This window comes from Oryx dammah, unplaced genomic scaffold, assembly GCF_014754425.2.
Source record: "Oryx dammah isolate SB20612 unplaced genomic scaffold, SCBI_Odam_1.1 HiC_scaffold_17, whole genome shotgun sequence".
NCBI lineage: Eukaryota > Metazoa > Chordata > Mammalia > Artiodactyla > Bovidae > Oryx > Oryx dammah.
In genome coordinates this window covers 52,119,215-52,137,319 of record NW_024070201.1, presented here as the reverse complement: position 1 = coordinate 52,137,319, position 18,105 = coordinate 52,119,215, and the positions used below count along the sequence as shown (strand labels likewise).

Below are 18,105 nucleotides of genomic sequence, written 5' to 3'. Positions count from 1 at the left end.
GTCACCGACTCGATGGACGTGAGTTTGAGTGAACTCTGGGAGATACTGATGGACAGGGAGGCCTGGCGTGCTGTGATTCATGGGGTCACAAAGAGCCGGACACGACTGAGTGACCTGAACTGAACTGAAATATTCACCTTCTTACCTAATTTTGTATTCTTTTGCTTAAAGAGAACTTCCCAAGTTGTATAAGCTCCAGTTCTCACAAAATTGAAGTCTAATCCTGGCTCCAGCATTTACTTTGTGTAATCTTGGTCAAGTTGCTTATCCTTTCTGAACCATTTCCTCTTCTGTAAAACGTGAATGACAATTTGGGCAGGTAAGGACTTGGAAAGCCTTGTGACCTTACTCCACTTCTGAAAAGGTTACTAGAGGAAGTAGCCCAGCCAAAGGAAAATGAGACCAGCCTATACAGGGAGGGGAAGATGTAATATACAAGAAATAATGGTAAGCAATGAATCCAGTAAAACTTAAATCTAAATAACTGGAAATAATGTGGTTGCAAACTGTAATGCAGTTTGTGAGAAAGATTTCTGTAATAGAAGAGACACTGTGCAAGAACAAATTTATTGATAAGCTATATTTATGATTCCAGATTATTTCTGCAAAACATGGGAAACAAGAGGGAAGGAGGAAGAATACGAACATAGAAACAGCCTCATCTTGTTGGATGAGACTTTGAAATTTCTGGCATTGATACATACAGGCTCAGATATTTGTTAAACATTTAAAGGTATCAACCAGTAGAATAAAAATGGGAATTAGAACATTTGTATCTCCCTCTTCTTTCATACAGAACAGCACTGAGAGCTGCACAGAAGGCCAAAGCTTCTGGCTAAACCCCCAGCTTCTCCCCTGGCCCCCAGCACAGGGCTGCACCTGGGTTGGGGAAGCTCCTGCTGATGACTCCCTGTCTCCTGTCTCCCAAGGCTGGGTATGGGTGGTGACAGAATGGGCTGGGAGCAGGTTGGGAAACTCTCTCCACTTCCCAGGAAGATAATCAAGCCAGATAAGACCTGGCCGAAAACCAGACAAGGCCTGACACAGACAAGCGCCTGTCTGTTCAGGCCCAAGCAGCCCACAGACCCACTTATTACACAGAATCAGGCATTACTGCTCCTGGATCACAGGGCTGGGCATCACAAAGAACAGGTTCTTATGCCAACCCAGGCATCACAGGGAACCAGATGTTACCCCAATATGTGGGTGTCACAGAAGGAGACATTGTCTACAGAATCCCAGCTGACACAAGATCAGGCACTGGGGAGGAAATGGTGAAATTAAGACTCTCATCACAGAAGTCACAGTGGTGGGTCCACGTTAAACGTATGAAATCTTGGCAATACGTGGATGCCAGTGAGTCTATGATGAGTGGGTTTGGTCTTTGAAATTAGAAAATGCACAAGAGTGGGGCCTGGATCCCCCTCACCACCAGGCAGAGAATAGGCCTCACCCAGACTCTGACACCTTGAGGGCGAGGGCTGGGGTTTCCTGAGTCCAGAGAGGCAGCTCCCTGCTCAGCCAAGGCCCCTGGGGCCTTCACCAGGTTTCTGAAGGCCCTGCATGCCTGGACATCTTGAGTGTCTCCCACTGCTCAGGACTCTGCCTCCAGGGGGCGCCAAATAGACACATCTCAATAAAGGCTGTGCTGGCCCCACATTCAGGCTGAGTGGGGCTGGGGAGGAGACCTGAGTTGGATGTCCAGGCCACATAGATGGTCCCAGCTGGAAGAGGCCTGAAAGCTGACAAGTTCATTTCCGCCTGACCAAGATGGAGGCTGAGGCTCAGATGGAGGCTGAGGCTCCAGGTGAGCAGCAGAGAGGGGCCAGGACCCAGGGTGTGGGGGAGCCTGGCCTACGATTGTCCACTTCTCCATCCTAGGGCCCTGGGGGGAAGATATGCGGTCCTTCCACCCAGGAAAGTCTGTTTTCAGGTCAGCCTGTGTGGCTGAGGGAGAAAGGCGGAAGACCCTCATGCTCCAGGAGGGGTCAACACAACAAACCCCCAAGGAACTCTTTGGTTCAGATGAACAAACACAGGCCCAGAGAGGGTCAGTGGCTTGCTCAAAGCCACACAAGTTAGTGGAAGACTCACAATTGGAAAACAGGGTTCCCAATACCCAATTTCAGGCAAAGGGCCCTGAGGAGGTACTCGCTGTGGCTGCCACTCTGGGCTAGGCTGGGGCCCTGGGACAGCTCACACTCTGGATTCCTCAGGCTCCTTCTTTGCCTCTGATACTAACAGCTGCTGCTGCAGGCCAGGGTTGGGTTTGGTCGCCTTGGCCCTCTCCTCTTTGTCCTGCTGCCTTAAGATGGCCAAAATCAAGGCAAAGCAGGCCAGGGAGCCTGTCTTGAAGAAGAACTGGAGGCCGATGAACCTGGGAAAGAGTGAGGAACCCTTGAACTCAGGACCTCCCCATTCAAAGCCTGGATGTGCTGGGGCTGGGAGCAGAGTCGGGTCAGCAATCATCACCCATTATGCAGTGGAGACACTGAGGCCTTGTCAGGGAGAGGCCCCCAGCCTCAGGGCAGTGAACCCTGTCACCATGGCTTTGGCTGGGGAGGCAGGGGAGCCCCTGAAGTTGACCCCCATGGGAGTCCTTCCTTGGAAGGTGGGAAAGGCTCTGAAAAGGGAGCCCTGGGTTGGGGGAGAAGCCTGGGCATCTCCCCTGCCCTGTCCTGACTGCCTCATGGCCTGGGCTGGCCCTGCCTCTCTCTAGGTCTTTCTAAGGGCTCAAGGGGCCTATTAGTTGCAACTCTGGATCACCTCGCCTGCCACAAGAGAAGGATTCCTGCTTCTCTAATTCACCCCTCTTCTTTGAGTTTTCCTCCTCTAGGAAGCCCTCCTGGAACCATGCACTCCTGAGCTGGAAGTAAACAGCTCCCTGCTTCCAGATCTGCTAGTAAGTCCCTCTCCTCAACTGTCCATTGATCCCAGGGCCAGTAGCCTCTCTGCCTGCAGGGTCCTTTGGGCTCCCCATTATACAGATGGGAAGACTGAGTCCCCCAAAAGGTAGGTCTCACAATGAGGGAGACAGAGCTGGGCCTGGATCCTAGGCCTCCTGTGTCCTAGATAGAGCCATCTTCCTACCCCATGACAACTTCCTGTCTTTCTCACCACTGCTTGGCTTCCCTTAGTCTCCCCTCACTCAGCCCAGCTTTGCTAGTTATCAGCTGTGTGACTTTGGGCCACTTACTTGAATCTCACTATCTTCATCCATCTAAAGGGGAGACAATATCTAGCTGGCAGGCCTGGGGATTAGCACTGGAGAGAGCCTGTGTCACCTTACAGGTGGGTGTCAGCAGACCTCCCCTCCCTGATGGGACCCCAAGAATATTTTTAGCAGTTTCCCTATAGCCCCCTGGCAATTGACTCCCAGGTCTCACCGGTTTCGAAGGAGGTCGTGGTCATAGTAACGGCAGACGGCCCGACGCCCGCAGCTCTGGGCCCAGTACACACAGGTGGTGTCGATGGCACTGCCGTGGATCACGGGGCTGGGCATCCAGGCTGAAGGAGGAGGTGCTCAGGGGACAGTGGAACCTTGGCATCCCTGTATCACTCACCCCGCCCCGTCCCTAGCACTGAACCACTGGGGCTCTGAGCCACTGGGAGCCTCTTGGCCCATTAAGTCCTCAGCCTTCAAGCCCACCCCTCACCCTTGTATTGGATGCTGTTTCCCTGATGGGCTGTTTAGCTGCTTGAGCACCCACATCCAGGGTACCTAGGTCAGATTTGGAACCCTGTGGACCGGTGAAGCCTAAGGTCAGGGACTGGTTCCCACTCATCCCTGTGCCCCCCAGGCCTGGCACACAGCAGGTATCTGGACCAGTGATCCCCAGCACGTTCTTTACCCAAAACTCTCATGAGCATGAACTGGATCCCCACAGCCAGAGTCTTGTCTTCTTTCTTCACTCCCCTAACAAGCAGGGAAAGAATAACATGAGGATTGAGAGGGCTCCAGCCTTCAAGGGGTTCTCACCATCCCCTGCACCCCCACTACCCAACATCAGCCTGCGTCCAGTCTGAGGTCCTTGGTGGATAGGGCACAGGCTCCACACTCCCTTCAACCTACAGAGCCTGTTCCTAGGTATATCCATTGACCATCAGGGCCCTGTGCTGACCTACCTGTGCGTCACAGCACCCCTCTCTTTGCACCCCCTGGTCCCACCAAATCCTCCCCTTCCTTCTAAACTTGGCCAAACTTGGAGCTGGGCAGTCAGACACATGGTTTAACTTCCCTGATCACTAAGATACCTCAGCCTGGGTGGCCCTGGTGACCACTGGCTCCTCCTCTTAGTAACCCCAGAGTGCTCGCTATGGTTCAGTTATTTTCTAGTGTGCGCCCTCCTCGCCATGTCACCACCATATAGTAGGTATAGCATTATGCCCATTTTACAGATAAAGAGACTGAAAGATATTTAGACAGGTTGAGTGACTTGGCCAAGATCCCAGAGCTGATGGGTGTCAGGAGTCAGAATTTGTGCAGCAGACTGACTGTATTAACTCCTCTTAGGCTGCCTGCTGGGGCATCTGATTCCTCTACTTTCGCTCTTGCAGCCAGCCTAACTTATGGATCTACATGCCTTCTAATATTGTAAGGCATGCCTCTTCTAATTTTCTAGAAAAGAAATAGGGAATAACATAATCCCAGCATAATGAAAATTTGGAAATATCCTGCTCTGAGGTCCTCTTATTCCAGCCTCCACCTCAGGAGGTACTGACTCTGGCCTCAAGTGACAATTTGTCGGTCCCAGCAGGTATCCTCAGAACAATGGCTAGGAAGATCTTGGACCAAGAGGGAGTGCACAGCACAGGCTAGGTCCACAGTGGGCACTTAATCCCCTCAACACTTGCTCCTGACTTCCTCTGAGCCTCAGTTCTCCTATCTATAAGATGGGGAGAAAACTTCATCTCAGCAGTTGCCATGAGGATGATGATATGACAGCCTGATCTACTGCAGGGGCCCAGGACACCAGCTTCTTCAAACCCCTCCCTCCGGATTCCCTGTCCCGCTTGTGGTTAAGGACCTCTTGGTCTCCCCCTGTTCTGGCACGCCTCTGCTTTCACCTTAGGATGAGCATGAAGGAGGGTGTGTGGGTGACACTCGCCAGCGCGGCACCCAGGCTGATCAGGATCATGAAGGGAAGCACCAGGTGGCTGCAGGCCGAGTCGCAGGAGCCGGCTGGCACGGGGCCGCCCCCCGCCACGCAGCTGCAGTTGGTGTAGAAGACCTAGGGTGGGGAACGGGGAAGAAGAGCCTTCAGGAACCTCTAAGGACAAGCAGCTGGCCAAGGGCACAAGGCTCCAGGAGGCGTGTGAGAGCCATGGACACCAACGACAGCGAACTGGGGCAGAGCTGGCTGGATGCTGGGACTTCTGACCCATTGGCTGAGTCAGGATTGCTTGAGCGCCAGACAGAATCTGGACACAGGCTGTCTGCACACAGGTGGGCTGAGGCTGTGGGAAGGGGGAGCAGGGAGAAGAGAAAAGGGAGAAAGAACCAGAAGAGAATCACCCCCAACAGAGCACACAGACACACACATGCACGTTCGCTACACATGCTCGTGTATGTGCTCACACACACTCACACACATACGTTTAATCACACACTCACTACCTGTACACACACATACCTTCACACATGCTGACAACTCACACCCACACACATGCTCATGCACTTACACACACTCACACACCACATATGCTCGCTCATTTTTTTCACCTGGCAACGTCAGAATGTTTGAAATTCCTGACGGTCTGTGCAAATACTAAAGCAGCAAAGAGTATTTGTGGGGAAGGAACTCAGATTTTCCAGTTCAGTGTCCCCCTTTCTGCCTTCCTGAGGTCTTCCCAGACACTGGAGGCTAGAGTGGATTCTCAAGGAGAGATTCAAGTACAGGATGGAGAGACAGATATCACAGGAGGAGTCTTGGATCAGCAGGCAAGGGAGGACCAAGGAAGGCTTCACCAAAGAGAGGTGTTGGGTTTGGGTCTTGAGGAATGAATAGGAGTTCGCCAAGAGGAAAACTGGAGTGAGTAGAAGGAGTGCCAAATGTAAAATTACAGCGGCATGAAAGAAGCCAGAAAACCTTTCCTTGCACATGTGCGAGGGCGGAGGGGAGGCTCCCGGGGTGTGGGACGCTGTGTGCTGGGGCCACATTGTGAAGAGCCTTGGACGCAAAAGAGAACCGACTGCTGTCTCCAGAAGAGGGTGGGCCAGGTGCCCTGTCAGCCATCCTGCTGGCAGCGATTTAAAACACTGGATAAAACGTTGAAAGCAATGTTCCGAAATCATCCATAGGCTGGAAAAAAAGAAAAAGTCCTCAGGTTCAGAACTAAGGGAGGCGAACCCAGGGAGGCGAGCAGAGTCCTGACACAGGTTTTGGCTGCCAGGGTGTTTGCAGAACCCTGTACGATGGAACACAGCTTTCTGGGTTTTGGGGGCTGCAGGGCCAGAGGACAAGCCCTGGCCCTCCCTCCAGCCAGATGAAAAGCCTAATAGGAGACGCCCGGAAAACTGGGACCCCACCAAAGGCTGAAGAATGAGAAAAAGCAGACCACTTTCTAAAGTGCAAGGAAGTGTCCTCAGGCTGGTGTGGGGTGCATTTGATTCCATCCTTCATCTCCACCCCCAGGTGGCCTGGAAAACCCCCAGTTCTTTCAGAATTGGTCTATACCACCTCAGGCGCCTGAAGGGAGCAAATCTGACCAAATAAGACCTGGCTTTGATCCTCTGCCCTGTAGATCAGAGTTTCCCAAACAGTGTGTCCAGAGGCCCTCGGCCTCAGCCAAGAGACAGGTGAGCAGGGATGCCAGCAGCCCTCGGGATGACCTGGTGAGCTCCGGGCAGAGAGAACCCTCTGGGCCTTTCACCTTCAGCTGTGGCAGCTGTAGACTCTTCCTAGTGTGGAACGGGCTGGGAAGCCCTGATATGGATGCCCAGAACCACAGGCAGATTTTAAGCGTGGGAGAGACAAGACCTGATAGCACACAAGCTGCTCTGCTGATTCAAGAGGGTGGACCTGATCCAGGGGCTGAAGAGGCAGGAGGGAGGGAGAGTGGGATGAAGAAAAGCGTTTTGCTTTGAGAGATACTGCTTTGGCCAGAATGTTCATTTGGGTTTTTTCCAAACATACATCATATGGGAAAACCTGAACGAACCTTTTGGCCAACCCTATATTTAGGAGGTGGAATTAGGGCAAGGTGAGACACACATACACAGAAACAGAGGAGAGATTGGAGACCTCGGATTCCAGCTTGGGTGACTGGGTGCTCCATCCATTACATGACAAGGCCATGCTGGCCATATATGGGTCCCCTCTGAGCACACACCATTTGGACCTTCACTACACTGAGCAACCCACTGGGTTGGAGATACACTAGAGGGACAGGTAAGTGGAGAAATATACCAAGGCCAGGTTACTGGACGTGAACGTGCATCCTGTTCTGAGAGGCAGAACGTTGCTGGGAGGGGTGAAAAAGCTACAGGCCTTTCTCTTGGGGGTTTCCCAGCCCTTTATTCATATTCATCTAATTCCACGGCAGGAAGTTGTTCTTATGAACGGCTTCAATCTCTCCAGCTGCTCCTGAGTCTCATTCCCTAGGGCCCCACCCCCTGAGCCCTAGATGCTGCCAGCCATCCATGTCTCCCTTTTTTCCTCTGGTCCTTTACTCATTCATAAATGGTTACTGAGTGGAGCTGTGATGGACACTGACTGACTCATCCCTGGGCTGAGGAGCTCAAGTCGGCCTGAGGAGGCAGGCTCATCAAGAGACAATTCCAGGACTGCCCTGGCAGTCCAGAGTGATCCCTGGTCCAGGAGGATTCCACATGCCACGGTGTGGCTGGGCCCGTGTGCCACAGCTATGGAGGCCCATGCACTCTAGAGTCTGGGCTTTGCAACAAGAAAAGCCACTGTAATGAGAAAGCTGCACGCTGCAACTAGAGAAAGCCCATGCGCAGCACCGAAGACCCAGCACAACCAAAAGTAAATCAATTAATTTTAAAAAGAGAAACAATTCCAGGCCAGCGTGACAGTTTCTGAGTGTCAAGCAGGACTCAGCTGTACCCTCCCCCAAATGCCATACCTAACACCACCTCTGAGGGTGCTCTGGAGAGGGAGCCAGGCTCAGAGGCCAGAGCCCTTGGGTCTAGTCCCAGCTCTGGCATTAAAACCTTGGGCAATGCCTTATCCTTTCCTAGGCCTCCATTTCCCATCTGTATAATGGGCATAACAGAAGTGTGTATCACTGCATCCTTAAAATTTCTCAGGCTGAGTGCTTTTCATGGATCATGTCATGTGGCTCTTCACTTAATAAATGTATCTAGATGAAGAATTCTGCACAGTGCCTGGTGTATAGCAGGCACTCAATACTCTCACCCCCACTTTGCAGAGCAGGAAACTGAGGCACAGATTAAACCATTTGCTGAAGGTAACAGAGCCAGCTGGAAGCAGAACAGGGGTCTGAACCAGATAGCCTGGCCTCCATGCTCATAGCCCCATATCTGCAGGAGTTCACAGTCACGTCGAGGATCCTGCCCCAGCCATCAGGGCTGGAGACCTCTAGAAAGAGTCTCGGGGAGATCAAACAAGGTCAGGACAGTGAGTGCTAGGACGCTTGAAAAGGCTTTGATTGCGATTATTCCAAATGCAAACAGTATACATAGCTTGGGAGGCACCTGGCTGGCTTCTGAAGTACATCAACCAGGTGCTTCCCTCCATGCCAGCCTGTGCGGCCCAGGTCCCTCCCCAAAGGGGTCTTGGGCTTAGAGGCTGCTGCCCAGCAGGACACAAAGGCAGGGGTTCTGCATGATGTGGGTGGGGCTCTGGAGAGAGGGAGGTATTGTCATAACAACCAGGCTGACACTACCCACCCCACAGCACACACACACACTATATTCCAGCCTGGGGACCTGAGGAAGGTGACTATCGTCCCCATTTGCCCTTCGGGGGCAATGAGGAGAGAGGAGGGGAGGAGCCACCTGGTCCCGGTGGTCTTTCTAAGGCTCCCATAGAATGCACTGCAGTTAGTTATGCTGTCCACTCCTCCCCTTCTCTCCCCAACACCCCACCCCTGGGAGCTCCTTGAGAGCAGGGCCCCTTGGCTCTGGGTCTGTCCTTAGCCCCCAGCACAGGACCTGGCACAAAGGTGGGGCTCCACAAAGGTTTGTTGACTGAGTGATTGACTAACTGAATGGGCTCATTTCTCCGGCCTCCCCCTCACCTCCCTGCCTCCTGGTCTGCATTCTACTCACCTTCCTCCACACTATGGCCTCAAATGTGATTAAACACAAGTCTGACCTCCCCGGCTCAAAACCCATCCAATCTCCCCACTGCTCTCCAGATAAAGTCTCTACTCATGGCCCTTCCCTATTCGAGGCCCTTCCTTGTCTGGGCCTTGCTTTCCCTCCATGAACTCTCAGGCTTCTGCCCCAATTATATGAGCAAGTGTGTGGATGTGTGCCTGCATGCCATGTGCTGGGCCCTCCCTGCCAGAAAAGCCCTTCCCTAGTTTGCCTGCTCACCCTTGAAGATCCAGCACAAATGCCATGTCCCATGGAGCCTTCTGGGACCCTCCCAGGTGGGCTACATCTCCTTCCATCATTAAGTGTCTTTGTGGGGACCACTTCTGTCTGTCACGACCCCTGGAATTCCCGAGTTACTTCCTTCTGCACCTCCCCTGCTTGGACAGCTGGGACCAGATCTGATTCACCTCTGCACTTGGGGCCCCGGCACAAGACTGGCAATGAAGGCTTATTGAAAGAATAATATTCTGTATCTGCCAACAGAAGGAGAAGACAGGTGATAAACAGAAAGAAGAGCCAGAGAATGAGGACATTCAGAGGTGGAGGGTGTGACAGGCACACAGAGACAGGGAGAGCAGAGCCCGTGAGAGGCAGAGGGGCAGCCGGAGGCCTGACCCACCTGGCTTTTGTCTGGAACCTCCTGGACTACCCGGCTTGTGCAGCCTGCGTGGCAGGGCGTGATGTACTCCACACGAGTGCTGGAGTCGCAGACAGGGTTAAAGTCGTCTGAGGGGCAGGAACAGGACTCCATGCAGCCTGGAAATAGCTCCAGGCCAGGCTGGGCACTGGTGGAAGAGAAGGCCGGCCTGGTTGGTCTGGTTCTCCCTCCCTCAGGCCAGGGCTACCTCACCCCTGCAACCTCCTCTGAGAGCCACGGTCAGATTTCAGCTCTGCACAGAGGTTTTTACCATCAGAGTTGTTCCATGACATGCAGTGGTGAGCCCCTCGCCAAGGAAACTGCAAGAGGCCTCCAATGGGAGAAGTGGAAAGCAGGGTATGGGTCAGAGGGTCCGAGACCCCTTCCAGCCCCAAGATCCTACAAGTCTTTGAGCTGCTTCTGTGACCATCTCTGTTCTTCAGTGACCCTCTTTTTAGGGGACATATGATAAATTCTTCCCAGAATTTAGTCTCAGATGAAAAGTACCTTTATCTAGATGAGCTGGATTGCTTCCTTTTCTGATAGTTAGAACTATACGTGTGGGGTCCGGTCAGGGTACCTGAGTAGCTGTGAGGTCTCCAACCTGTTCCTGCCTCTCTCTGGCCTCAGTTTCTCTGCCACCTCTGTGGATTCCTTCTCCCTATTGCCATCCTGCAGTCTCACGACCTCCCTCTCACTGTCACTCCCCTGTTCACTGCCCAGGGCATGTAGCAGTCCCATCTGACTCCCTTTGAGGGTCTGTTCCCAAGCCTCAGGAGATCCCCTGCTCTAGTCTGGCCAGGCTCGGCACCCGGGGACAGGAGATCAGAAGGGAGGGGCCTTGCTATCCTCGTCTGTGAAATGGGGATAATGGTAGGACCCCTCCTGGAGATCCCACGAGGGTTCAGTGAGATGGAATATGGGAGCATCTGAGCGCATGGAAGACCCTCAGTTCTTGGCAGCTGCAGATACCATTAGTTATGATGGAGTGTGAAAGTGAAAGTGAAAGTCACTCAGTCGTGTCTGACTTTTTGTGATCCCATGGACTATACAGTCCAAGGAATTCTCCAGGCCAGAATACTGGAGTGGATAGACTTTCCCTTCTCCAGGGCATGTTCCTAACCCAGGGCTCCCGCATTGCAGGCTGATTCTTTACCAGCTGAGCCACAAGGGAAGCCCATGATGGAGTATGAGAAATTCTCAATTTGTTCGGTTGGTCCTCAAAGGCTTCTTCAATGAATTAGAACCCAAAGCTCAGTGAGTAAATTACAAGAATATAGATGAGAATCTGGGTGAGATGAAATGTTGGGTCAGGGTGAGAGACTTCAGAAGAAGAGACAAATGGGGCATGTGAGGTAGGCTGACTTTTCCCCATTTGCTTAAAAAAAAAAACTGTAGGAAAATATTTATTTACTTTTTAATCTAAAAATGATTAAAAGGCCCTGGCTCCCTCCTCTGACCAGAGGCTTCATGAAGGCCTGGTTGAAGCCCCTCCTTCATGCCCAGAGGGAGGCTCTGCAGACCTTCGAGAAGAGAAGAGACAAGGAAACAGGGGAGAGGTCAACGAGGTGGGACCTGGGACAGGGTGCGCAAGAGCTGAGCATATCTGCACTGAGCCTCCCCAACAGTTACACAGAAGGAGCCCCTGGTGTGGAAAGTTGGCACATGGATGGAGGGAAGAGATGCCAAGGGAGAGGAGTGAACAGAGCACATTGGGGGATGTTAGCTGGGTGTTGTGCCAGCCTGAGCCTGGAGTGGCTTCCCAGGAAAAATGCAATCATTCTGGAGAAGAGGCATCAATGGAACTTCCAACATCCTCTCCAAGATGGTTTCCTAGGGGAAAGAGTCTGTGTCTATGAGGGTTTAGGGGGCAGAAGGGGAAGGGAGAGAGGTATCAGAGGCTTTCCTCCTGGAGGGTAGAAGTCCTGCCCCTCTACCCTCCAGGGGAAAAAGACTGGTACTTTAGGGTCACAGGACAACAGGATTTTAGCTCCCAGCCTCTACGGACCAAGAATCTCCAAGGTCTCCAGTCCAACTCCCTCCCAGGGCATATGTCCCCTGGGCAGCGTTCCTGAGAAGGGCCTTCTTACATGTGCCGTCCACACAAGTGGCCTTGCCCTGCCTCAGCCTCCAGCCCTTCCCAGACCTGAGCTGTCCTGCACACAAGTTCCACCCTTACCTGGTGGTGACTGACACCTTCACTGAGCCTTCAAGGGAGAAGTCCCCCTGCTCACAGCGAGCTAAGCGGGGAGAGGTGGGGAGATGTGAGGTAGGGGCTACTCCACTGACCTGGCCTTTTCTGGGCCACTCCCTCCCATGCCCCTGGCACCCTCCTCCAGCTTATGCTCACCGGCTCTCAAACATACTCACCCAGGCTGGTGGCTGATGCCTGCAACCTGATGGGAAGAGCAGCCCATGAAGAAGAGGGGCGTGCTGAGGATCAGGCAGCACAGCGCCCCCAGCAGGCAAAGGGTGCCACAGTGCAGGGGGCCCAGGCGGAGGCGCTTGACCAGGATGCCCCCCACCACGATGCCCACGATGGCCAGCGGGATAGTGAGGCAGCCTATGAGCAGGTTGGCGTAGGATGCTGTGATGGAGAACTGGCGTTCCAGGAACTTGGGCAGGAAGGTGGCCATGCCCGCCACCATGGACGACATGCACACCTGGGACAGGACCACCAGCAGAAAGATGGGGTGGCGCAGGGTCCTCAGCAGCACCCTGGGGAAGACTGTTGGGGTGAGTGGGGGGACAGTCAGGGTGGGCTGGCCGTGCCACGCGTTTCCGTCCCATCCTGCCCTGTTCAGCTTGTTCCGTGTCTTCCATCCTGTCTCGTTCCATTTAATTCTATTGCACTGAGTTTCATCCCATGACATTCCATTTACTTCTGTTTCATCTTTGAAGTTCGGCTGCATTTCATTCCATTGAGTTAGACTGCATTTTAATCAACTACATTTATTTCCAATTCAATTCTACTCAAGATGCAATTCCATGTAGTTTGCTTCTATATTATCCTGTTTGATTCTCATTCAGCTCATCCCATCTCATTTCTTCTGTTCTATTATCCATCTCATTCCCCCCACTCAGTCCTTTCCAACCTGTCCTGCAATAGCTCTTTCCAAGGCAACCCAGGCCTCTGTCTTCCCTTCTGTGTCTCCAACATGGGACAGCACCCACTGCCTTGATTTCCCCATTCCTAGTTTATGTTTCTCCATAGCACTTTACCCAACATACTACACATTTCACTCATTTAGCCATTTTATTGTCACCCAATCAGAATGTAAGCATCATCAGAGCAGGGATTTTTATCTATTATGTCAATTGCTGAATCTCCAGAGCCCAGGGTATAGTAGGCACTCAATAAATATTTATGGAATGAATGAGAAAATGAGTGAATGCACATACAGACTCAAGGTGATCAAACAGCAAAATGTTAGGGTGGAAACTAAAATCTTCAGAGAAGATTAAAACTGAGCAAGCCTGGTGCTAGGCAGCTTCCTGGAGGTAGGACAGAGGCAGGGCCTGAAGAAGGGGAAGATTTGGAGTGGGGCAGTCCTATAGGGGAGAAGCCAGGGCAAAAGCCCATAGACAAGAATAGAAGGGATGGCTCTCCCCTCTCCTGCCACCTTCTAAACCAATGCCTATGTACAGGTCTCCTCGCTGCAAGTCGACACATTGAGTCAGTCCCGCGGTCTGGGCTTCGGGGACTTCATCAGCAGGGCCACCCAAGGTGATGCCCAAGAAGGCTTTGTGTGACCTCTTTCCACTGACAACAGATGAGAAATACATGTTTCTTCCCTCAGAAGGCAAGATGAAGTTAGAGACATAAAGCGTGAAGGAGACAGGAGAAAAGGCCTTTCTAAGAAGAGACATCTAGGTATCGGGGACTTCCCTGGAGGTTCAGTGGTTAAGACATCATGTTTCCATTGCAGGGGGCATGTATTTAATCCCTGGTCAGGAAACTAAGATCCTGCATACCGCATAGTGGCAAAAAAAGGAAAAAAAATCCTGATTCATACCAATAGGTCATTCTATAGGATTATATCTAAAACAATAAACAGTATTTATCAAAAAAGAAAAAAGAAAAGAGGCATCAGAGGAGCAAACTACTTGCCAGGCTGGGCTGGGGGAGAGATGGACATGGGCTCCTCTGGGCTGAGTCTGGGGGGTCCCTTCTGTTCCTGCAGCAGCAGGGCCAGCGTCCCTGTCATGGGAAGTTTCTGTTTGTCCTCAGAGCATGGGGAGAGCCAAGCCAGCTGGTTCCCTAGCACCCTGGCCTGGCCAAGAACACTTCTCCTTGGGCGCCAGAGAATCAAAACAGAGTCTAGGCAGGGTGTAGCGGGGAGAGCTGGGGCTGTGGAATTCCCCTTCCTCCCAGTCCCAGGCCTCCTCCTGTCCGAGTCCCTGGCCACACACGCAGCACATCCAGCCGGCACTTGGAGTGGGGAAGGTGTGACACCGGGCCTTCACCCCAGCCAGCTACTCCACTTCCCTCCCTCCTTGAACTGCTCTGGCCAGGAGTAGCCTGGGCTTGGTCCAAGCCATACAGGTGACCTCATGGTACGTAGGGCCAGGAGTGGGGCAGGGACTGGCCCAAGTTCATCTAGGAAGGTCTGATTCAGGCCAGGAGTTGCTGGGGGTTTCCTGACTCCTGGTGTCAGTGTCATTTCCCCTTCTGTGCCCCAACTCCCACCCCAGCCTACATTCCTAGGCCTCTGGCTGCCTGACTTCAGAGGGAGGGCTCCATCTCATGGACTGCTTCCATCCCGTTCTCCTGGGCTGATCACTACAGTGCAGCTATTCTCTAAACTCCTTCATCTTCAATTGTCCCTAGGGCAGATGGAAAATTCCTGGAGGGCAGGGCTATGCCTATAGCTTAGATAAGGGATACCTGAAGGGGAATTCCAGGGCTGTCTCTAGCTCAGAGACTTTAGCTAAACAGGTGCTTCCCTTGGCTCATCACAATGTCTCCTCCCCTTGGACAAGCCAAGGCCTCTCACTGCTTAGAGACTGTGTCTCCCTTATCAGACAGGAGAACCTCCTCCAGCACAGAAGCCAGGTCTCCTCCATTAGCCAAGGCAAGTTCTCCCCCCATTCAGGGACTAGGTATCCTCTATCAGACAGGGACTTATGTCTCCCCATCAAACAGTGCCTCTCCCAGCTCAGGGACTATGTCTCCCCCATCAGATTAGCTCAGAGACTGTCTTCTTCTAAGAATTAAGGATTCCAGAAGCTGAAGGACTGACTGTGTTGCTTCTTCTCTCTGCTGCTCCCTCTCCCAATGCCAGGTTGTCAAGGCCAAACCTTAGGATCAGACTGGCCTCCCTGGAGCTCAGCAGGAAGCCGAGAAGCTGGCCTGTGCCCGCCCTGTCTTGGTCTCTCCTAGGATCATGTAGGAGCTTGAAACCATCAGAGATAATCTGGCCCAGGACACCCACTCTAGGATCCAATTTCTGCGACTGGCCCCAGCTTTCTTCTGGGCTGAAGCCAAAGCAGTGATTAATAAGCTCTTTCATGGAGCAGGGCACTGGAGGCTTCCAGCAGCTGGGGGTGACCTCAGGTTAAGGAGTCTAAGCCCCTGCCTCTAGGTCCAGCCTCATAGGTTCCAGGCCTATCTTTCCCTAGGAATAGAGGACAACAAGGCTACTGGTATCCTAACATCAAATCCTAGGACACCAGGGGATAGGTGGCTGATATCCTAATATCAAATCTGAGGACACCAGGGGCTAGATTACTAGTACCCCAACATCAAATCCTAGGAAACTTTCCCCAAGAAACTCTCCCCTAATTAACTTCCTAATGCAAAAGTCCTTGGGGATGGGGAGTGGTTTAAGCAAACCCTGTGGTTATCACCCTCATAAACCACAGGCAACTCAATTTACTGTCCTGAGATATGGTCAGAATAATAACAGCAGGGCAGAAATAATAATTGAAAAAATAATTGTACCTTATATAAGCATAGTTTTTTAATAGTATGTAAAGGACCTTCCATTCATCATCCCATTTGAGTCTCCTAACAGTCCTTGAGAGAGGCAGAGCAAAGATTACTGACCCAGTCTTTTAGATGAGGAAACTCTGGTTAGGGGACGAAAGTAACTTCTAAAAGATTGTACACTGGGCAGTGCCAGGGGTGGGCCTCTAAACCACCCCTTCTTCTGACTTGCCATCCTGTGCCCTATAAGATCCTGATGCACAGCAGGCACTGTGTTTGCAGGATCAGACTCTTTAGACAGGATGATGGGGCCACAGCATGGACCCTGGTTACTGATCAATTTAGCTCAAAGTCTCAGGGTCAGAGTGAAATGGATTTCACCCCTCACTGTACAGATGGAGAAAGTGAGGCCCAGAGAGGAGGAGCAAGGACCCAAGATGAAAGTCTAGATTTTTGGACTTCAGCCCAGAGTTCCTTTCACCAATGCTACAGCCAAAGAATTTAATAAAAAAAAAAAAAATTTACTGAGAGCCTCCCATTTGCAGGCTCTATAGTGGGAGAGGAAAAAGGGTCACAGATGAGCCATCACAAGCCAGATGCTCAGGAGCTCGCTGCTTGGTAGAAGGGTTGGACAGCACAGATCTGAGCTGATACAGGAGCCCTGAGAGTTCAGAGAGCTGACAGCAGGGAGAGCCAGGCTGGGGGATGGAGAGAATGGCTTGACTTAGAGGTACAAGGAAGCTTTTATAGTGATAAAAAATGATGTTCTAGGCAAAAGGAATCCTATGAGCAAAGCCTTACATGAGAAATGTATGGTGCTTATGAGGGGCCTGTAGGTATGGAAGATGAATCAAGAAAGGCAGACGGGGGGCTGGATTCTGTATAGTCTCACCTGCCTCTCTGGCCTCAGCTCACTTACCTTTGATAAACTGGATCACAGTCAGGTCTGGGGCAATCTGAGCCAGGTTGTCTTTCTTCTCTGGGGAGTCTGCAGGGCTCTGCTCAGAAGAGGAGTCCTCACCCTGGGAAGACACACGGCCGAGGGCAGTCAGTTAGATGCCCAACATTCTGCTCAGAAGTGCTGTGGGCGAGGGAAGGGAGCTCTGGGGCAGGAGAGGACGAGGGGTCTGTCACTGCCAGCAGCGTCCCATTTGTTCTTGGCCCAGTAGATACTTAGCAAGTGGTTTTTGAAAAGTGGATGAAATTCCAATGGTTGAACTTTGTCATCACCATTATTAACATCATAATAACCAACATGACCATGAAAATTCCCACAACCGCCATCATCATTATTCTCATCATCTTAAATATCACCCCCGTTCATATCACCAATTTCACCACCAATAAACAACCAAGATTGGCCTTACTATTGTTGTTGTCTCTGGGAAGGTCACCAACGGGCAGTGGGTATAGGCAACACCAGGCTCTTGGAAGAAATGTGAGAACATCAACAGGAGATGCTATTGTGTTGGCAGGAAGCTTGTAGCTATCTGAGATGCTATCTCCCAGGCTAGAGTCCTCCTTTTGCTCCAAATAAAACTTAACTCACAACTCTTGTGTTGTGCCTTTTTTTTTTTTTTTTCCAGTCAACAGTAACTTGCACAACATCACCCAACTAGCACGGGTCAGAACTAAGATTTAGCTTAAGCCTGCCTGAGTTAAAAACACACATCTGATCCACCAAGCCTGTGAATCAGAGATCTGGTGCAGGGCTGGCAAAATTAGGAAGCACCATTGTGGGAGGATGTGAAGGGGCCTGAAATCTGAGTCTTATTTTTCTGGATGAGGCACTGTGGATCTGTTATTCATTTTTGTCTCAGAGCTGTGCTGTCTGACGCACCACTGGAACTGTGACTAGTCCAAACTGAGATGGGCCAGAGTGTAAAGTACACATTGCATTTCAAAGACTCAGTATGAAGGAAAGGAATGGAAAATATCTCACAACTAGTCTTTTATACTTATGATATGGTAAAATGGAAATATTTTAAATATAGGAGATTAAAGAAAATATTTTATTAAAATTAATATTTTTTATTTTTGAATGTGGCTACTAGACCATTTGGGCTTCCCAGATGGCCCAGCATTAGAGAATCCACCTGCAACGCAGGGTTTGATCTCTGGGTCAGGAAGATCCCTTGGAGAAGGAAAAGGCAACCCACTCCCGTATTCTTGCCTGGGAAATCCCATGGACGTAGGAGCCTGGCAAGTGACAGTCCATAGAGTCACAAAGAG

At 51.6% G+C, this 18,105-nt stretch overlaps 1 protein-coding gene across 7 annotated transcripts in view; it reads right to left on the bottom strand.

Moving 5' to 3' along the window:
* Positions 1 to 548: 548 nt before the first annotated feature.
* The window catches only part of SLCO2B1 (solute carrier organic anion transporter family member 2B1), a 48,860-nt gene continuing 31,303 nt past the window's right edge, over positions 549 to 18,105 (bottom strand). For all 7 annotated transcript variants that reach the window (XM_040258820.1, XM_040258815.1, XM_040258816.1 and 4 more), the window contains 7 exons: positions 16,793 to 16,895; positions 12,315 to 12,672; positions 9,927 to 10,092; positions 5,068 to 5,231; positions 3,852 to 3,916; positions 3,387 to 3,507; positions 549 to 2,377 (listed from right to left, as the gene is read on the bottom strand). In XM_040258820.1, the coding sequence (XP_040114754.1) occupies positions 2,197 to 2,377; positions 3,387 to 3,507; positions 3,852 to 3,916; positions 5,068 to 5,231; positions 9,927 to 10,092; positions 12,315 to 12,672; positions 16,793 to 16,895 (1,158 nt within the window). In that variant the 3' untranslated portion in view covers positions 549 to 2,196. The remainder of the gene's footprint in view (positions 2,378 to 3,386; positions 3,508 to 3,851; positions 3,917 to 5,067; positions 5,232 to 9,926; positions 10,093 to 12,314; positions 12,673 to 16,792; positions 16,896 to 18,105) is intronic.